Source organism: Nomascus leucogenys, chromosome 3 (assembly GCF_006542625.1).
Source record: "Nomascus leucogenys isolate Asia chromosome 3, Asia_NLE_v1, whole genome shotgun sequence".
Lineage (NCBI taxonomy): Eukaryota > Metazoa > Chordata > Mammalia > Primates > Hylobatidae > Nomascus > Nomascus leucogenys.
The window spans coordinates 326,987-347,756 of NC_044383.1; the positions used below are offsets into that span (position 1 = coordinate 326,987).

The window sequence follows — 20,770 nt, forward strand, 5'->3', positions numbered from 1 at the left end:
ACGGTTCAGTCGAGGCACAGCCGGAGGTCCCCGCTTTCCCTGGCCCGAGAAGAGCAGCTCTCAGCAAGCTGTGGGTACAGTCCCGGCTCACGCACGGCCTAGAGCGCACTGCAGGGCCCCAGCATCCCCGCCTTCATTTTCACCTTTGTTCCCTCCTGCTTTCCAGCTTTGGAGTTCTTGTTAAGAGGGACTTGAACCACAAGGCTATAAACAAGACACCTGCATTCCCTGTTTTCTTTTTTACACACAAAGCTTACAACCTTTACTGTTTCCAACTGGAAAACCAGTTTTTCCAATCCTTTTTTAAAAACAAATGATCCTTTTATCGTACGCTGAAAGCCCCACCCATGACAAGCCCACTTCTGCATTTGACTCTCTTCACTGACCCTTCGTTTCCTTCCTAAACCGACTCGGTAACTTTCAGTGAAGAGGTGGCTTTAATAAATATATTCTCAGGGCCACGTGCAGTGGCTCACGCCTGTAATCCCAGCACTTTGGGAGGGCGAGGCGGGTAGATCACAAGGTCAGGAGTTCGAGACCAGCCTGGCTAACATGGTGAAACCCCATTTCTACTAAAAATAGAAAAAATTAGCCGGGCGTGGTGGTGGATGTCTGTAATTCCACCTACTCGGGAGGCTGAGGCTGGAGAATGGCTTGAAGCCGGGAGGCGGAGGTTGCAGTGAGCCGAGATTGCGCCACTGCACTCCACCCTGGGCGACAGACAACACTCCGTCTCAAAAAAAAATACATATATATATATATCTATTCTCCAGAACCTTTGTGTGGGTCAGGGTGAGAGGTGCCACTACGATGTGAACAGAACAGCTGAGTCCTCCAGGTAGGAGCCAGGTGCAATCAGCAAGACCGCGAGTGTGGGAGTCAGAGGCGCCTCCTCAAAATGCATCCCCTGTCTGTGGCAGAGCACACAGGCCCTGGGGCCCCGTGGACAGGGCTGGTCCCAGCGTAGGCAGGCCACTTCCTGGGGTAGGGGGGTGGGACGCCAGAGGCTGCCCGCAGCAGGACGCCCCCGCAGAGGCCAGGCCCTCTTGTTCCACTTGGCAGAGACCCCAGAAGGAGCCAGGGGGCAGCATCAGAGCCTGGGGCCCGGGCAGGGGTGCCCAAGGGCATAGCAGCTGCAGGCCATTGGCAAGGCCAGAAGACGGTGAGTGGAAAGCTGGGGGCGCGTGGAGAGACCCCGAGAAGGGGCTGTGCAGCTGGGGGTCCTGCATTTGCCGTTTGTGTTTCATCCGGCGATTCTGAAACCAGGTTTTTATCTGCAGGAAAAGCAAGATCAGAGCAGGGGTGAGACTAGGCCACTGGCCCACCCTTGCCCACCCCAGTCTGCCCGGCCCACCTCACCTGGACCTCTGAGAGCTGCATCTCCCTGGCCAGCCTCTTCCGCTCCAGAGGGCTCAGGTACTGGTGGTGCTGGAAGACGCCCTCCAAGGTGCGGACCTGCTCCGTGGTGAAGGCCGTGCGGACACGGGGGGCCCGCAAGTTATTTGGCTTCTTACTCAACCCTGACATAGAAGGTAAAGGCATTTGGCTCAACATGCCACCCCATGGGGCAAGCTCACGCCCACGGGTAACAGGTGAAGACAGCCATGCTGGGGGCTGGGCAGGGCAGATCTTCTCACCTGACAGTGACCAGCAGCAGCACCCCCGCCGCCTCCCAGGTCACATGCGTGCGGAAAGGGGGCTCAGAGAGGGGGCTCAAGGGAGGAGGGAATGTTAACAGCAGCTGGGGCCTGCCCTCCGCTCAGTTCTCTCAGTTCCGCCCCATCCCACACTTCCCTTCCAGAAGCCGGTTCCCAGGATGCCCTTCCCGCAGCCTTCCAGGCAGGTAAGGTAGAGTCCACTGTACGCAAAGGCCTGGCGAACCACCCAGGGGGACCCGTCCCTGTCCCAGCTCCGGCTCCTCAGCCAGCGGAGGCCAGCTCAGTTCATCCCCAGGCCCATTGTGGTCAAGTCTGTTTCCTAATTTCTAAGTTAAAGAATAGGGGCTGGCACTAAACAGCCCCACAAGGTGGTCTGTGGAGCTGGGTCTGGGTCCCAGGAAGGAGGCCAACGTGGCCAATCGAGCTCAATATGAAATGCAAGTGTGACCAAAACGCTCACTGGAGTTTCTGCGGAAGGAAGCATATTTTACAAAGTCTCTTAACGTTAGCCTGAAAGCACATGGTAGACCCAAAAAGGAAATGCCTTGTGGCAGGGAGGGCTGTAGGACTGGCATCAGGAAGGGGGTTGAGGGACAGGGATGGCTGGCTTTTAAGGGGTGGGGCAGGATAGCTAGCTGGGGAGAATACATTTAAATTTTCATTTCCCTGGAGTACAGTTACTCCATAAGGATCAGTCAAATTTTTAAAAATGAAAACTTGTAGATGATGTCAACCCCACTTTTGACCAAGTACTACCTTAAACCTAAAAGTGGTGATGATGTCAGAAAGACTAAAACACAAACGCAGAGAACCTTTGTTCTCAGCAGACAACAGAGCATCTGCAGGCATCGGGGTCACCGCCACACCTACAGCGAACCTGCAGGCTCTTTAAAGACAGCTATGCTCCAGGTGGCCTGGAACGGGCTTGAGCCTAGATGCTGAGCAGGCACCGGCTTTGCTGGGGGGCGGGGCTTGGCAAATCATCCATAGCCCCGGAACTGGGTCCCGATGGTTGCGGGGCTGGAACACCAAGGGCACAGGTGCCCACGCCCGCGCTGTGTTTCAGTGAGCGCCCGGAATCAGGGCAGGGAGGTGCGGACAGGGACCCCTTGGATGGTCCCTCGGCACCAGGCCGGGGTGGGGGACGGGGACACAGCTGAGGAATAGGGTGACAAAGGAGGCAGAGTCCACGGGGGGCTCAAGGAGAGAAAATCCAGGTCAAGGCTTTGGTTCCGAGGGAAGCTGCGCTCCAGTGAGGGCGCAGGTAAGGCCTCCGCCAGCCCTCATGGAAACGCCCCCGCCCCGGACCTAGTCCGCAGGGCACCGCGGGGAGTGCAGCCGCCGGGCTCCTGGCCTCTCCCCAACTCCCATCTCCACCTGGGAAGGAAGGGACCCCCCCACCCGGACCTACCGGCCACGCTCCTCTCCGGCGCAGGCAGATTTGAGGACCTGCCGGCCTCCTTGATGCTGACGGCCTGAGGGGGCTCCCGGGCGCCGGATGTCTGGCCCGGGCCAGGGAGGCTCCCCGGGGAGACGTCGGCAGGCCTAGGGGTGTGGGTTGGCCCTGAGCAGCTGCTCTGGGAGAGCCAGTCCACGGAGCCAAAGCTGGAGGGCTGCTGCCGGCCACGAGGTGGGGAGGAGGAGAGGCGCATGGCGGCCAGGTGGGCCGGAGGGAAGGCCAGGCGGGGCTGGGCAGGCGCAGGCTCCACCTCGGGCCTCGCCAGGCGGCGGCGTTTATAAGCCCAGGAGGAGGGGGCGGGAGCCCGGTTTGCATACACGGCTAATGCCCAGATAAGCAGCGCCTAATTGCCTTCGATTCAGAGGCACAAAGCAGGCCGTTCACACCTCCCCGGCTCCTCGATGTCTCGGGGAGGGGCGGGGCTGCGGGCCCTGGTTAATGGAGAGGTGATGGTTCGGGATCGGTCACCTCCTTTCATCTCTCCCAACCCCCACCCCGCGGGCCGAGGCAGCAGGAAGGTAGGAGGGTCCCACTCCCACTTGGGCCTGTCCTGAGAGGTGCCGGGCGACCTCTTCTCTCCAGAGGGACGCTGGCGCCTGTGTCCAGCCCGGACACCCGAGGGCGAGCAGGCTTCAAGCTGGGAGAGTCAGGGCGGACTTGGGTTGGGAGGAGGCTTCAGGCTGGGAGAGTCAGGCCGGTGCCCGCGTGCGCTGCGTCCAGGCTGTGCGGCCGCGCAGGAACCGAGGAAGGCTTTCCCGGAAGGAGACGCGGGGGGCCCGGGGAGCGGCGCGCGGGGGCGGGAATGTCGGGAGGGGCCTCTCGGGGGACTCGGCCGCCTCCAGCCCTAATCTGGCTCCTCTGGGGGACTCACTCCCGGGGCCATCGCAGGAGCCTCCGCATTCGGGCGCGGGCGGCTCCCTGACTCCATCCCGAGCTGGAAGGGCCGGAGCCACTGACTCGCACGGCCGGGTAGGAACTCCGCGTCGGCTGCGGGACTGGCGCGTCCCCGCCAAGCCAGGCTGTCCCCACTGTGGCCAGGGCGGGCGCAGAGCCGCCGGTGACTGTGGAGCCCAAACCTCACGGGGACGCCCTGAGCACGGGCCCCCGGGACGGTCATAGCGACGCGCGGCCGCTGCTCCCACGAACCTGAGTCCCGAGCTGTCTGCGTCTCCGCGTCCCGGGCGTCCCCGGGTCGCCTGCGCGTCGGCGTGGGGCGCGGGGACCGACGTGACCGGGCGGGAGGCAGCCACGCCGAGAGCGTTCGCTCCGGCCTCGGACCAGCTCCCCGCGCGCCGGGACACACGGACTCGCGCTGCGCCCACGCCGAGGGTAGGACGGTGTCTCCCGCGCACTGGCTTGGGGTCCGCAACGGCGTCTCCGGAGGCCGGAGTTAGGCGCGGGCGCAGGTCCGGCCCCCGAAGCCATGCGGGGTTTCGGCGCAGACGGGGTCCACGGAGCAGCCCCGACTCCCGGCCAGGTCCTGACCGCGGCTGCCTCAGCGCCCACCCCGCCCGCGGAAATCAGAAAGACCGGCGGGCCTCGCCCCGCGGTTACGCCCACCCCAGCCAGCCGAGCCTCCCGGGCTGAGCAAAGAGGGAGGAGCCCGGGAGGCGGGCGCTGGGGCGGGACCTCAGCCGGGAACCGATCGGCGGCCGACCTGGGGTCACAGGTGAGGGGTCGGGGAACGGACCGTGCCGCAGCTGACCCTGGTCTAACTCGGACCCTGCCGGCCCAGTTAGGTCACTGGGCCCTCAAGGGGGAGGCTGGCGGGGGTGGGGCGCTGGGGGCTTTGGACGTGACCTCGGGGGTAAAGCCAGGAGCGGTCGGGGGCCAGGAAGCCGGCCTAGACCCCCTCCCCACTTCATCTCCGGAGAGACCGAGTCACTAGAGGGGCTTTGAGCCACTGCACAGGACCGGCAGAGTGTCCCGGCCAGGGGCAGCGAGGGCCCAGATGCCTGCGGCCACAGGGCTGGCCCTCAGGATGCCCCATGGGGCAGGTCCCCAGCACTCCCGCAGTGGGGGCGGCCCTGCCACTTGGGAGCAGAGGCCGTGGGGGTGGGGGCTGCAGCGGGGCGGTGCCTCAAAGTGGAGCAAGACAGCACACCCTCACACCCCCGCCCCGCCAAAACACACAGAACGTTCGACAGGCAGGGAAAAGGCCCAGAAGCATCCCTTACATAAAGAGGAACACCCCGAACATGGATTTGCGAAACGCCAGCACCCAGCCTTCCATTTCTCCATTTCTAATTTCCGGGGGCCCGGGCCGCGGTGTCTCAGCCCCTTTCTGTACGTGGTTCAGCCCCCCAACCCCCAGCTCTACATAGAGCCCCTCCTGCCAGTTTCCCAGCTCCCCCCCCACCTCCACCTGAACCGCCCCCTCCGACCCCCCCAAGTCCGAAGACAACCTCACCTTCACACAGCAGGGTCAGACAGCCCCTCTCTCCTGGGCCCCCACCCCAGCCCCTTGCTGCAGCCGGGGTGGCCTCTCTCTCCTGCCCAGCGGCCCCGCCGCTGTGGCTCAGGCCTCCCCGCCTCCTGCAGCCCCGGCCCCTCCCTCCACCCCTAGGGCCCGCCGAGGCTGCTCTAGCCCAGGCCTGGGGGTCCCCAAAGCCTGCGCCTCCAAGTCTCCGTCCGCCCCCTGATGCCTGCCATGGGTAGGAGACTTAGGCGCCCCCACCCCCCGCCTCCTTCCTCCCAGCCCCTGGGGCAGCCCAGCCCTGAGAATTGCGCCTCGCACGCCCCAGAGCGTGGTCCCCGCGGGCGTCGCCCCGTCCCCCACCCTCGGGGCCAGGCCGGGTTGCGCTGGGCAGCGAAGTTCCGCGTCACTCCCAGGCCGGCAGCCCCGCCCCCGCGCACAGCCCGGAGCCCAACTAGTCCCCGAAACGCGCTCCCCCCGAGTCCACGGCCTGAGGACAGGCACCGGGCCCAGCGGGCCCCGTCGCGACTCGCCCGAGCCTCCTCCGAGCACTCTGGGACCACCTGATGCGGAGGCCCCAACACCGACCCCCGCGGCCTCGGCCTCCCTGACACCCCACGTGTCCCCTTCCCCGACGCCCCACGATCCTCCCTCCCCGACACCTCCATTCCCCCTCACCGACACCCCCACGAGCCCCACTCTTTGACACCCTCACACCCCCTTTCCGTGACACCCCCAGCTTCCCTCCCTGACACCCCCACACTCTTCCTCCCTACACATCCACACCCCCTTCCCACGCTCCCCCGTCCCCGACTCCTCCACGCCCCCTCCCCGACACCCCCACACCCCTCTCCCCTACACCCCCACGCCCCCTCCCTGACTCCCCCACGCCCCCTCCCCGACACCCCCACGCCCCCTCCCCGACACCCCCACGCCCCTTCCCCGACACCCCCACCCCCCTCCACTACACATCCACGTGCCACACTCCCCGACACCCCCACACCCCCCCCACCCCCCCCTCCCCGACACCCCCACGCTCCCCTCCCCGACTCCCCCACACTCCCCACTCCCCGACACTTATCTACTAGGAAGTGGGGCTGGTCTGGTGCATGGCCGCTAAAGAAACGCTAAGCCGGCCAGGTGCGGTAACTCACGCCTGTAATCCCAGCACTTCGGGAGGCCAAGGTGGTTGGGTCACCTGAGGTTGGGAGTTCCAGACCAGCCTGACCAGCATGGTGAAACCCTGTCTCTACTAAAAATACAGAATTAGCCAGGCGTGGTGATACATGCCTGTAATCCCAGCTACTCGGGAGGCTGAGACAGGAGAATCGCTTGAACCTGGGAGGTGGAGGTTATGGTGAGCCAAGATCGCACCATTGCATTCCAGCCTGGGCAACAAGACCGAGACTCCATCTAAAAAAAAAAAAAAAAAAAAAAGGCAATGCTAAACCAACTGTGCTCAGACACTGGCCCCATTAAACAGCACACAGGAGGCGAATCCTGCCATGCCTACAGAGTACCTTACTTATTTTGGCGGCAGGCTTTCACTGTTTCCCAGGCTGGAGCGCCTCATGTGATCACAGCTCACTGCAGCCTTGACCTCCGGGGCCCAAGTGATCCTCCTGCCTGAGCCTCCAGTGAAGCTGGGACTGCAGGTGCGTGCCACCATGTCCAGTTAATTTTTGTGTATTTGGTAGAGATGGGATTTTATCATGTTGCCCAGGCTGGTCTCAAACTCCTGAGCTCAAGTAATTCTCCTGCCTCAGCCTCCCAAAGTGCTGGTATTACAGGCATGAGCCACCGCATTTGGCCCCTAGATTGATTTAAACAGCCAAAATATACTCCCTGCACCAGATTAGAAAGCATTAGAGGTCCGGGGCCCGTGTATTCAGATTCATGATTCTGATACCGGGCTCAGGAGGATCACAGCACGTGGCCCCCGCCCCACTACCTGAGCGGGAAGGCAGATGAATTCTGCTTGGTGCCCCTAAATGGCTCCAGCCCAGAGATGGGTCCTCCCGAGTGATAGAGTGGCACAGCCCCCACCCTTAGGGTGTTGGTGTGTTTGCTGGGATGTGGCTGTCGGGACCTGGGCTTGCTGTCAGGCATAACCTTCTAGAGCAACAGGGTTATGTAGGGTGCACCTAAGCTGTTTCAGACCCCACTGTGGCCCCAGCCTGTGACTCTGACCTTTGGGGGCTGTGTATTTGAGGGGGAATGTTTGCAAGCTTGGCTCATCCAACAGGCTTTTAGCAGCTTGAAGATTCTCAGGAAACACAGCAGGGTGGAGCTGATGTGAGACAGGGTCTCACCGTCACCCAGGCTAGACTGCAGGAACAAAATCAGGGCTCACTGCAGCATTGACCTCTTGTGCTGAAGCGACCCTCCCACCTGTTTCCCTGAATAGTTGAGGCTACAGGTGCATGACACCATGCCCAGCTATTTTTTTGATCCTGAGCTCAAAGTGATCCTTCCGCCCAGGCCTCCCAAAGTTTTGGTATTATAGGCGTGAGCCACCGAGCCTGGCCTAGAGTGTTTTTTTTTTTTTTTTGAGATGTTGTCTCGCTCTGTCACCCAGGCTGGAGTGCAGTGCAACCTCCACTTCCCAGGTTCAAACGATTCTCCTGCCTCAGCCTCCCGAGTAGCTGGGATTACAGGCTCACGCCACCATGCCTGACTAATTTTTGCATTTTTAGTAGAGATGGGGTTTCGCCATATTGGTTAGGCTGGTCTCAAACTCCTGACCTCGTTCGTGATCTGCCTGCCTCTGGCCTCGCAAAGACAGGCGTGAGCCACTGCGTCTGCTCTCAAGAGTGTTTTTTTGAGACAGTCTCTGTTGCCCAGGCTGGAGTTCAGTGGCGCAATCTCGGCTCACTGCAACCTCTGCCTCCTGGGTTCAAGCAATTCTCCTGCCTCAGCCTCCCGAGTAGCTGGGACTACAGGCACGTGTCACCACACCCGGCTAATTTTTGTATTTTTAGTAGAGATGGGGTTTCACCATGTTGCCCAGGCTGGTCTCGAACTCCTGAGCTCAGGCAACCCACCCACCTCAGCCTCCCCAAGTGTTAGGATTACAGGAGTGAGCCACAGCATCCGGCGCCTCAGTGTCTTAAATGAGGTGAGGCTTGGAGTCAGTTCTTGCAGGCATATGGTCTCACAGGCCTCCCCCCTCAGACCTGGGCAAGCCGTTCATTTCCCCAGGAGCTGCCATTGGCACTAGCGGGAACTATTCTTCTGGATCCCCAGAAAAGCATGTGCAGGAGGGGCTGCAACCCTACCACCCACAGGGAACCCCTCAGGACTGCTGGGTGCTGGGCCAGCGTGGACCCCCCCCAGCCCCATTTAGCTGCACGGCCCTGGGCAAACCACTTGTCTTTCTGGATGGGCCCGCTAATTTGCAGGCATTGTTATGCTAGCGGAACTCCTCCAGGCTACATTTCTATCTCCGGCTCCACCCAATCCCCTTCTGACTCAGGGGTCCAGGGTGGGGCTTTCTATTGCTACTTGGAAAATGCTTCCTGGGCAGGTTTGCTTCGGTTTTTTCAAAATTGCAAGGACCCTGCCCTCAGCCTCTGCTCAAGGATCACACCCCAGCCGCTCAGCGCCTCCCTAGGTCCACTCAGACCAGAGCCACCTCACTGGAGACAAAACCAGCATACTCCCTGGAGCTGTGTGGCTCCTCTTCCCGTTTGGTTTCCCAGGACCTGGGAGAGTTCAGCCGGGTGGTTCAATACTGCCCGAGGCCATGGGAGGGCCTTCGGAAGCCCCCATGCTACTCCTAGGTCAAAGGGGGTTCTCTGCTGGGCAGTGTGGAGGCGACCACTCTAACCCCCACCCCTGCATTGAGTGAAGAGGTGGGATCAGCCTCATTTTCTCTCCGGACCCCCAGCGGAGCCCACCCGTCCCCTTCGTTTTACTCAGTGGGGCTCCCCAGGAGGGGCAGGGAGAGTCTGGTGTGGCCTTGAGAACCGGGAGTGTGACCAGGACCCGGCAGCAGGCACCACGCCCACGACCCTCGAGCCTGGCCTCCTGGGCCTACATTTGGGTGCGCCCCACGGGGCTCTGTCTACACCTTAGGAGCGAGTGGGGAGCCCCTCTTTGCGATGAGAGCCTTGCAACCCTGCCCTGCCCTTTGCAGCCCCAGCACTGCAGGGCGCCACTCCCTCCCGGCCTCCAGACCGGCACTCCTACACAGGTCGGAGTCTAGGAAAACAATCCTTTTATTGAACGTACCCAAGAACGGGGGTGGGAAGGCAGCAGGAAGGGTCAGGGCGGAGGGGCTTCGGCCTGGAGAGGGGAGGCTGGCCGCAGCCGGGACTCACTGGCACGGGTCCCTGAGGACCCCTCGCTCGGCGGCCGCGCTGCCCAGAATGAAGCCCACGGCCAGGGACACTGTCTGGTCGAAGGCGCCGCGCAGCTGCTCCACGTGCTGGTTCAAGGTCAGCAGCTGGTCGCGCAGCGGGCCCAGGATGTTGGCGATGTCGCCCAGGTGCCCCAGGGTCTGCAGCAGGGCGGTGTTCAGCGACGGGGGCGCGGCCGGAGGGGGCGCGCGGTCCTCGGGGCGGCCGGGCGGCGAGTCGGGGTCTTCGCGGGCCGGGGGTGGCGGCGGGGACCCGGGGCCGCGGACGGGCGCGCGGTCCTCGAGGATGCAGGTGGCGAGGGCGGTCGGGGCGGGGGTTGGCGGGGAGCCGGGGGCGCGGGAGGCGTCCGCAGACTTCGGCGGGGACGGGCTGAAGCGGAGCGTCCAGGCGGGGTCCGCGTCGGGGTCGCGGGCGGTGGGCAGCGGGGTGGCGTCTGGGAACGGGGAGCGGGCGGATTTTCGGGGGGCGTGCCCGCCCCTCCCCCGCAGCCCTCGGCCGCCCCCGGTCCCTCCGCAGCCCTCGGCCCTACCTGGCCCCCCAGTCCCCCGGTTACCTGGTTCGCTGGGAGCCGGCGCGTGCGCGTTGGGGACCGGCCGGCGGCCGCGCTGGGGGCGCCCGGACCCCGGGGAGCGGCGGCGAGGCCGTTTGCGCCCGTTGTCGCCCAGCAGCCCCATGAGCTTCCGGATCTGCTCGTCGAAGGGCCCGGGCGGCTGGCCGTGCGCCTCGCGAAACTTGTCTTTAAGGAACTTGTAGCGGCGGCGGCACTGCGCGGGGGTGCGGCGCACCTGCTGCTGGGCCAGCGCGGCCGACACGCGGCGGTAGGTGGGCAGGGCCTGGCGGCGGTCCAGGAGCAGCGCGCGCCACACGGCCGGTTGCAGCAGCGTCCCCAGCAGCAGCTCCGTCTCCCGGGCGCTCCAGGGCGTGCGCTGCGCCGAGCCCGGGGACACCGGCAACCCCAGTTCCCCCAGCGCGCTGGGCGAGGCGGGAATCTGGGGCGGGGTCCCCGGGGCGTCTCCGGGCGTCCGCGGCTCGGGGTCGGGGCTGGCGGGCGAGGGCGGCGCGGGGGGCGCGAGCGGGGGCGGCCTGCGGGGCCGGAGCAGCATCCCGGGGCTGGGGCGTGGCGCGCGAGGATGGGGAGAGGATCGGACACCGCCCGGGCCGCCCACACGCGTTCTGAGCATCCCGCGCCGCCGTCCCTCCGTCCCAGTCGGGTCTACGCGGCCCTCCCACCATCCCCGCCCCGCCCCGCGCGCCCCGCCCCGCCCACCCGCCCGCGGGGTCCTAAGGGGTCAGTCCTGGCGCTGCGGCCGGGGAGAGGCAGAGCAAAGCCTGGCTTCGGTCGGAAACGGAGAGTCCTCAGTGGTTCTGTTCTTAAAGCCGTTTAATGGAGATGCCGCGATGCCTAAACCCCGGCGGCTCCGTTCGTTTTTAGCCTGTGCCGAGCCTACCCCCGCCCCCGTCGAGGTGTGTGCGGAGCCCCTCCCGCTCCGGAAGGCGCTGGCGCCCCCTTGTCCGGCCCCCAGTGCTGCCCCCGCCCCCGCCGCCCCCGCCGCCCCCGCCGCCCCCGCCCGGGCTCAGCACCTGTACGCGAGGGGTCCCGAGGACCGACCCGGGTCCCAGTGGGAGTCGCCAGGCCAGACGATGGGTCGGAGGAGAAGCCACGCCAGCCGCGGGAATGGGTGTCGGAATTCACGCGCTCGCAGAAGTAACTTTTTAAATCTGAACTTCTTCCATCTGCAGCGCGTCTGCAGCCAGCATCCCTGGGAGGAGAAAATTCTCTTCCTATTAAATGCTCTTCCTCTGGCCGGGCGCGGTGGCTCACGCCTGTAATCCCTGCACTTTGGGAGGCCGAGGCGGGCGGATCACAAGGTCAGGAGATCGAGACCATCCTGGCTAACATGGTGAAAACCCGTCTCTACTAAAAATACAAAAAATCAGCCGGGCGTGGTGGCGAGCGCCTGTAGTCCCAGCTACTGGGGAGGCTGAGGCAGGAGAATGGCGTGAACCCGGGGGGCGGAGCTTGCAGTGAGTCGAGATTGCGCCACTGCACTCCAGCCTGGGCGACAGCGAGACTCCGTCTCAAAAAAAAAAAAAAAAAAAAATGCTGTTTCCTCTCGCCACGCGGCGCCGAGTCCTTCTGTCTCCTGGGTCTCCTCTGGGCCGTGGCAGCTTCTCGCGTCCTCGACACCGTTGAGGACGGGCCAGGTGTTTTGTTGAATGTTCCTCGACTTGGGTTTGCCTGGTGTCTTCCTGTGATCGGACTGGGGTGGTGGGTTTTTGGAAGGAAGGCGCAGGGGTGGAGTCGCCCCTCCTGTCTTGTGGCTCAGCACCGGAGAGGTCCGCTCCGTGCTGGGGTGCGGACTGTCTGCCACTCTTGCAGTCTTCAGGTATTGCCTTTCCATCCCTGCTCTGGTCACTGGAATCCGGCCCCTCAGCCCATCCCCAACTCATGGGGAGAGTAATTAGGCCCCACCTCCTGGAGGGGCGTCTGTATTTTCTGGGATTCTTCCGTAAGGAGGTTTGTCTCTCTGCCTGTCGATTTATCTACTCAGTCATTTATTTCTACAGTGTGGGCTCGTGTATATTTATTTTATCCTTTAGGTCATAACCCGATGCTGTTATTATTCATTTATTTTAAAAGTTCTGTTTGTTTTTATTATTTTTTACAAATGGGGTTTCTTTCTGTCACTCAGGCTGGAGTGCAGCGGCCCGATCACAGCTCACTGTAGCCTTGAACTCTTGGGCTGAAGTGATCCTCCGGTCTCAGCTTCCTTGGTAGCTGGGACTACATGTGTGCACCCCCACACCCAGCTAGTTTTTTTTTTTACTTTTTGTAGGGACAGGGTCTTGCTATGTTGCCCAGGCTTGTCGTGAACTCCTGGGCTCAAACGATCCTCCTGCCTGGGCCTCCCAACGTGCTGACATTACAGGCGTGAGCCCTTGTGCCCAGCTTTTATTTATATTTTTGCTCATATTGTTCCTGCTTTGGCCATTGAAAGTCTTCTCACCTCTTCCTCTCTTCCTGTGTCCTTTTGAAGCCCCCTCCCAGCTCCTTGGCACTACAGGATGCTCCCGCCTCATCTGGTCCTTTGCTGACCCTGGCCCTGGAATCAGTTTTTCAGACATTTCTCAAGAAATCTGTGGTTCCTGGCCAGGCACTCATACACGTGGCTCACACCTGTATTCCTAGCACTTTGGGAGGCTGAGGTGGGCAGATCTCCTGAGGCCAGGAGTTTGAGACCGACCTGGGCAATATAGTGAGACCCCCATCTCTGCAAAAAAATTAAAAATAGCCGAGTGTAGTAGCAGGTTCCTGTAGTTCCAGCTACTTGGGAGGCTGAGGCGGGAGGATGTCCTTTTGCTCAGAAGGTGAAGCCTGCAGTGTACCGTGATCACCTGACTGCACTCCAGCCTGGGTGACAGGGCAAGACTCTGTCTTAAAAAACAAAAAGAAAAAGCGGGGGCATGCGGGTGTGATGGCTGTAATCTCAGCACTTTGGGAGGCCGGGGGGATCACCTGAGGTCAGGAGTCTGAGACCAGCCTGGCCAACATGGTGAAACCCCGTCTCTACTAAAAATACAAAAGTTAGCGAGGCGTTGGGTGTGCACCTGTAATCCCAGCTTCTAGGAAGGCTGAGGCAGGAGAATTGCTTGAACCTGGGAGGTGGATCTCAGAAAAAAAAAAAAGGCCGGGTGCGGTGGCTCAAGGCTGTTGACACCCAGCACTTTGGGGGGGCGAGGCGGGCAGATCACGAGGTCAGGAGATCGAGACCATCCTGGCTAACACGGTGAAACCCGTCTCTACTAAAAATACAAAAAATTAGCCAGGTGTCGTGGCATGTGCCTGTAATCCCTGCTACTCAGGAGGCTGAGGCAGGAGAATCGCTTGAACCCAGGAGGTGGAGGTTGCAGTGAGCCAAGATCGCACCACTGCACTCCAGCCTGGGTGATGGAGCGAGACTCCGTCTCAAAAAAAAAAAAAAAAAAAAAAAAAACCTAGATTTTTAATAACTGAGGGTTGGGGGTGCTAGGGGCATCTGATGGGTGGAGATCAGAGATGATGGTGCACAGGACGCCAGCGCAGACTGTCCAGCCCACAGTGGCACTGCAGTGCACAGCACAGCCCGCCTTGAACCCATCTGGGACAAAGCCGGGAAGTGGATGGAGGCGTGGGGGACAGAGCCGGGAAGTGGATGGCGGCGAGGAGCGAGGCTCATGGGGTTGCTGGCTGTCAGCTCTCCAAGAGAAAAGTCCTGTGCTCAGCGGAGCTGAGTTTATCGGAGCCACTGCAGTGAGGGGTCCGGCCTGCACGGCGTCGGGGGTGGGGACGCACACATGACCAGGACCAGGGTCCCCCGTCTGGGGCAGCTCCTCTCCAGCACAATTGGACTCCACCATCTTGTCTTCTCGGCTTTTCCTGGGCCTCCCTCCAGGCGAATAACTGCACCGTTCATCACAGGAACTTCCCGAAAAACCCATCAGCTCTTTTCCCAAAAGCATCCACAGTTTACAACCCCAAAACCATCGGAAGCCCTGGCCGTGAGCCCCTCCCTGAGTGGTGTCCACCAGTCTTACCCTGTGACAACCGTGAGAGTGTCCTTTCCCGGGCCACAAGCCCCACCTGCAGGAGCTTCCCCTCCTGGCCTCCCTCTCCACTGTGGTCAGAGCTACGGCGAGCTTGCACCGTGATGATGGGGGACCCAGCTGTGTCTTGCCCACAGGGCTGCCAGGTGGGAACTGGCTGGGTTGGGCAGAGTTTAGGGCAGATTGACCCAAGAACAGCCGTGGGTCTGTGCAAATAGCCTGTAAGAACTGACGGACAGACACCCATCCTGATGCTGGATGAAGACACTGCACGTCCAGCATGAGGGACGTCCTTTTTGTCAATGGAGGGGCGAGCCTGGACGTGCGCACACATGAGGGTGGTTTCGGAAGTCTGTTCTTTTAGGCTATTTGCAGTCACAACCAGAAGCAAGTGTTTCCTGCCCCAGCAGGTACGTTTGCTTGTTCCCACGGCCTGGGAGTTTTGGCAGCTTTTCTCCTGGCGGGGCTTGAGTTGCGACACACGTCTGGCAGACCCAGGCCTTTCTCTGCGGCATCAGAGGGTGTCGCTGTGGACCGGCAGGTTGGTTTTCAGTCCTGGGTTGAGCACATCTTGCACCTGGAGTCTTTGTGAGCACCTGTAAGGGGCCTTCGTGCGGCCATGAAGGAAACCGTCTCGACCTGCAGAGGTCACCTTGGGGACCCACAGAGTGACCACACGGCAGCGGCTGGTAGAAAGGACTTTATTCAGAAATCGGTGCCAGGACAGGAGGGAGCCATGCGGACAGTCGTGCTGAAGCCTGAGCCCAGTGCTCCCCTGGGGTCAGTCCTGACGGCTGGAATGTTGATTTGCACTGGGCACTGTCTTTGTTAAATACAAAATCTGAAAATGCGGGCGTGGGTCAGCAGAACATAATCCATATAATAAAAGCCTAAAAAAAAGTGAACTGCATTTCATGGCCAGGACGCCGACTTCCTCTCATGTTACATTGAAGCAGGGCCCAGATGTCTCTGGTGAATTTATGTGGGAAAACACGTCTTGACATTAAAAATGCAGCGATTTGTCACAGGTCACAGTTTTCCTAGAAATGCCACTAGCTGGCTGCTCTAAAGAATGACTAATGCTAAAACTCAAAAGCACAACCCTGGGTCTTGTGATTGGCACTGTGAGAGCCACATGGAGCTGGGGCTGTGCCCGGGGCTCTGGCCACCCAGCTGCAGAGGCCAGTGTGGATCTGACTGTGTGGGTCTCCCGTGGCCCTGGCCAAGGGGCTCCACACCAGCTGCCTGGGGTCCAAGAACCTGAGCAAGGGCTCGGGGCCGTGGAGGCAGCGCACTTCCTGTCTCTGGCGAAGCGTGAGTGCATGGCGAGCTGTGGAGACAGGGCTGCGGGCGCACATGCATGGCTACTGGGGGTGGTGGGCAGCGGTGGCCCCTGGGGCATGAGATGGGTGGGGGCACTCCCAGGGACCCCCGCCGCTGAGCCTCTGTCTTGGAGCTGCTCTGATCATCCTTTCCAGGAAGCAGGGCCTTTGCCTGGGCATGGCCGCCTCACCAAGGGCTGTTCTAAGCTGGGGGATCTGGGCCCTGGGCCCTGGGGGAGCAGGCCTTGGGCACCTGGGGGTGTGGGCTGCGGAGGAGGGGCACCGGGCAGGGGAGGGGAGGGGGTTCTGGGTCTGGGTTGTGGGGGTGAACCCAGGCAGGGTCTCGGACGGGAGGTCTCGGAGCCCCTGGGAGCTGCAGTTGCCGCTCAGAGGTCAGCTTTGGTGCTTCGTTGCTCAGCCGGCAGAGGCTGGCTCAGAAACCTGCTCAGGCAGGAGCTACTCTGGTCTGTTGAGTCGGTGGTGGAGGCTGTTGCTGTTTTGTGGGGGTCACTGAGAGCTGGGTAAGAGCCACTTATCTGTGTGTGAGAGGCGCAGACAGGCACAAAACTCCTGGGAAGCTGTCTTTCATTTTCATTTTTAAATTTGACTTTTTAATTCTAGCAGAAACACGCAAACCTCCAAGACTCTTGTGCCCGTCCTGGCTCTGTCTGTTGAGAGGGGACCAGCTCTGCTTGTCCCCGTGGGGTCCCCTGAGCCTCCACCTCCTGGTCCAGCTCCCCAGGGCTCAGGGGCGGAGGGGCCTCGATAACGGCCGGGCCTGAGACGCGGCTCCCACCTCCCGGCCCGCCCCCCGCAGTCGGGTTCGGATCTGGAATTCCACACCAGGCCCGAGCTCGGCTACTGGAATGTGGCCTTCATCCTCCGTAGCTTGTCCTGAATCTTCCGCGAGTGCTTCTCGCTGGAGACCTGGTGGAAGTTGGCCCTGCTGTCTGCGGCGAGCGTGGAAATGTCGGCACCGCTGAAGTGCGCAATCCTCTGCTTCAGGTACGACTGGAGCTTGGGGTCGGGGCTGAAGGTGTAGGGGTTCTCCTGGAACGCGTGCACCTGGCTCACCACCTTCGCGATGGTCCTTCCGTTGGGGAAATAAGAGACGTTAGCACAGGGCAGGGGTGCGGCTTCCGTGGGGAGGGAGTCCCCCCATGTTCTTAGGAATCATTTGGACTAAACCTTTTCACCGTGTAAATTCTGAAGGGTGGGTTTTCTGTATTTATTGGCGAGGTGAACCCCACGTCACTACTCAGACCTTTCCGTCTGTCCATCCATCCACGTTTCCGTCCACACACGCTTATGGAAACCCTGCAGGGCCAGTCTTGTCCGTGCTGAGCGTCCCAAGGAGAGTCAAGCCCAGTCGGCTGCAGGGGCTGCAGCTGAGAGGACGAGGCAGGCAAGGGACTCTGCTGCCGTGCAGAGCGTTCACATTCACGTCTGGGAATCGCCACAGCCGGGGCCCAGGGCCGGATTCCCGGGACAGCTGGTTGTTGACAGTGACCAGCACACCACAGAATATAACGGCCAGTCAGGAGCAGGAGCCCTCAGCTGGGCCTGGGGACACTGACGCCACAGACAGACGCCCTGTCCTGATTTTGGATGGAAACACCACATGCCCAGTGTGAGGGACAAAGAAAGGGACGCCCATTACAGCAAAGAAAGGGCAAGCCTAGATGCGCGCACACACACACACACACACACACACACGCCGAGAAGAGCATGCATGGATGGGCTCACACACACACACGCACGCCGGGAAGAGCATGCATGGATGGGCTCACACACACACGCACGCCGGAAAGAGCATGCATGGATGGGCTCACACACACCACACACGCACGCCGGGAAGAGCGTGCATGGATGGGCTCACACACCACACACCACGCACGCCGGGAAGAGCATGCATGGATGGGCTCACACACACACACACACACACACACGCCGGGAAGAGCGTGCATGGATGGGCTCACACACACATGGGGATGCCGGGAAGGGCAGATCTGGAGGTGGTCACATACGCATGCGGACGCCCTGGAGAGCAAGCGCCACTCTTGGCTTGTTTTCTTTCCTGATTGCGCATCACCTTAAGTTTTTTTTTTTTTTTTTGAGATGGAGTCTTGCTCTGTCGCCCAGGCCAGACTGCAGTGGCGCTATCTTGGCTCACTGCAAGCTCTGCCTTGCGGGTTCACGCCATTCTCCTGCCTCAGCCTCCAGAGTAGCTGGGACTACAGGTGCCCGCTGCCACGCCCAGCTAATTTTTTGTATTTTTAGTAGACGGGGTTTCACTGTGTTAGCCAGGATGATCTCGATCTCCTGACCTTGTGATCCGCCCGCCTCGGCCTCCCAAAGTGCTGGGATTACAGGCGTGAACCACCGCGCCCGGCCTTTTTTTTTTTAAGACACTGTTTCACTCTCATCACCCAGGCTGGAGTGCAGTGGTGTGATCTCGGCTCACTGCAGCCTCCGCCTCCTGGGTTCAAGCGATTCTCCTGCCTCAGCCTCTTGAGTAGCTGGGATTGCAGGCGCCAGCTACCAAACCTAGCTAATTTTTTGTATTTTTAGTAGAGATGGGGTTTCACCATGTTGGTCAGGCTGGTCTTGAACTCCTGACCTCAGGTGATCTGTCTCGGCCTCCCAAAGTGTTAGGGTTACAGGCGTGAGCCACCGCGCCTGGCCTACCTAGGGTTACAGGCGTGAGCCACCGCGCCCGGCCTACCTTAAGTTTTTAGCTTCTCTTTTGCTGACACGGGTTTTCTGATCTCTTACAATGAGCATACATTTATGGCATGTTATAATTATTGTTTTTAAATTGGTGCCTATTTAAGAAGGGGACCTTCACCTATCAGGCTGAGGATCCATGGGCACCTGGTCCACTGGGCACTGCTCCCCAAGCGGGGCCATCCACCGTGGGGGAGGGTGGAGCCGCCGTGGCCTGGGCAGCCTCCACCTGACCGTGTGTAGACAACGGCGTGCGATGAGATGACAAGGGAGGGTGGGAGATTGTGTCTTGAGGGAGAGTGAGGCTGAGCTTGGGGCTGTGGGCACCTGAGGGTCATCGGACACAGGCCTGGGCTCCGAGGAGAGGCTGGCCCATGTGCCTTACCAGGTGGAAGAGCCTGTGTGGCCTGGGGTGTGAGCCCTGTGGGTGGTGGTGGGTTTACAGCCAGCCCCAGTCTGCGCCTCCCAGCTGGTGTGCAAGGGAGTTGGTCCCAGGTGCTGGGCAGGTGGACAGCAGGACCACAGGAGCAGGCTGATCCTGGGTCCCATGTGGACGTCTCTAGGGAGAGGGGTCTGAGGGGGAGCAGGGACACTGTGGCACCCAGGGGTCAGGGCAGGTTGCTGCTGGGCAGCCTCTGTGCTGCAGAGACCCTCAGGGTGGGGTGGAAAGTGTGCCTGGAGTCGCAACACAGGGGTCCCTAGAGACCACGGGGAGTGTTTTGGGACGGTGGACAGCAGGAGTGCAGGAAATGCTCCAGATTTGCAGAGAAGGAGGTGACTGGAGGTTATCCTGGGTAGAGGAAGGTCTGAGGCTGTGAGTGCCAAGTGAGGGGCGAGGTACCCAGACCTCTGAAAAGCAGGGACAGGAGGAGAGGTGCCACCTGAGCCTGCCCCACCTGGGCGCGCCGCCACCTGAGCCCCTCCTGACCTGGGCGCGCGGCCGCCTGAGCCCCTCCTCACCTGAGCTTGCTCCACCTGTGGGCCCCGTTGGTCATGGTGAAGCCGCCTGTCTCCAGCTGCTGGATGTGCATGGCCAGGAGGTGGGCCGAGGGCAGGGTGGGCTGCGCCCGGAAGCGCCGCCCTTCCATCAGACACAGGCTGTCGCTCTTCAGAAAGACCTGGTGGTCCAGCCGGGGCGTGGGCCGGGGAGAGACAGGAGGTGGTCAGTGCAGGAGCCTCAGCCGGGGCCAGCGCAGCCCAACCAGTCCCAGCTGGTCCTGCGTTCTCCACGCACGGGGTCTACCTGGCTCTCTGAATTAACTTCCAGTCCCCAATGTGCCTGCATGGTTGGACTTGGCTCACATCTGCAGGGTCTTAAGCTTTCACGGCCCTGACAGCCGCTGGCAGGTTTTGTGCCTCCTGCTACTGAAATGCTGAGTCCCTTTCCTTGCTCTCTGCTGGACTCCGGGAAAGTGCCAGGTGACCCAGCTTCCCCTAAATGAGACCCCGGCTGACCAGTGCAGGGCCCCGCTTCTGCGTGTCCAGCAAAGACACCCAGGAGCCCTCCCACCCGTGGACAGCTGGGGCCTGAGGCCGAGCTCTGAGACCCAGGACGGGGACAGGCTCTGGCTGCTCTGGGGCTCATCTGTGTCATTTTTGGGGATGCCCAGTCACTTCCAGCAGCGCTTCCTTGTTCGTTATCTTATGAGGCCACCCCTGCCGTCCTGGAGGAGGTCCAGGTTGGTCAAGCTCAGGCCCCAGCCACAGACCTCGGTGCTGTCCTCTGGGCACCTGTGCTCTGTCTGAGGAACTCAGACCAGCAAGGCCCCGTGACCGAGCAGGTGGGACACCTTTGCACAGGTGGCAGCAGAGGCCCTGCCTCGGTGAGGCCACCTGCACACTCTGTGGCGCCTGCGTCTGGGTGCGGCAGGCTCTGCACAGCAGGTCGTTTAGGAGAGGGCCTCAGTGGACGAAAGCCGCCAGGCCACGTAAAGTGCTGGTACCTCCACGGCTTTCAGCTCCTCCATGACCTCTGCTATCTTTGCAGGCAGAATTCTCCAGGCCTGAAATGAAAGCACAGGTGAGACTCCTGCGGCCGTGTGGGGTGCCCACCCCCGCCTCGGGGCCTGAGGGGGACGCACAGGGGACTGCCTCACGGCCACGTGCTCCAGCCCGCTCAGGATCTGCATGGCTGTCGCGAAGTTTCTCTGCTCATAGCAAGATTTTGCGATCAGCAAAAATTTGGACAGCAAATTCACCTGCAGCTGCAATGAGAAAATGACACATTCAGTGTCTTCTGGTTT

General features: G+C 61.4%; 3 protein-coding genes across 3 annotated transcripts in view; all 3 read right to left on the reverse strand.

Annotated features, from left to right (window-relative positions):
* Window positions 1–815: 815 nt before the first annotated feature.
* Window positions 816–3,814, reverse strand: VENTX (VENT homeobox). Its single transcript, XM_030802140.1, has 3 exons — window positions 3,070–3,814; window positions 1,360–1,520; window positions 816–1,274 (listed from the first exon to the last, which is right to left on the reverse strand). Exons 1-3 carry the CDS (start codon window positions 3,308–3,310, stop codon window positions 894–896), a joined length of 783 nt encoding a protein of 260 aa, XP_030658000.1. The 5' UTR covers window positions 3,311–3,814; the 3' UTR covers window positions 816–893.
* A 5,921-nt stretch (window positions 3,815–9,735) lies between these two features.
* UTF1 (undifferentiated embryonic cell transcription factor 1) lies at window positions 9,736–11,063 on the reverse strand. The gene is made up of 2 exons (XM_030804948.1): window positions 10,448–11,063; window positions 9,736–10,327 (listed from the first exon to the last, which is right to left on the reverse strand). The coding sequence occupies exons 1-2, from the start codon at window positions 10,995–10,997 to the stop codon at window positions 9,852–9,854; spliced, it is 1,026 nt and encodes a 341-aa protein (XP_030660808.1). The 5' UTR covers window positions 10,998–11,063; the 3' UTR covers window positions 9,736–9,851.
* Window positions 11,064–15,163: 4,100 nt separating this feature from the next.
* The window catches only part of KNDC1 (kinase non-catalytic C-lobe domain containing 1), a 65,638-nt gene continuing 60,031 nt past the window's right edge, over window positions 15,164–20,770 (reverse strand). The window contains exons 27-30 of the mRNA XM_030804944.1: window positions 20,609–20,731; window positions 20,471–20,530; window positions 19,488–19,645; window positions 15,164–16,890 (exon numbers count right to left, since the gene is read on the reverse strand). Coding sequence (XP_030660804.1) covers window positions 16,659–16,890; window positions 19,488–19,645; window positions 20,471–20,530; window positions 20,609–20,731 — 573 coding nt within the window. The 3' untranslated portion in view covers window positions 15,164–16,658. The remainder of the gene's footprint in view (window positions 16,891–19,487; window positions 19,646–20,470; window positions 20,531–20,608; window positions 20,732–20,770) is intronic.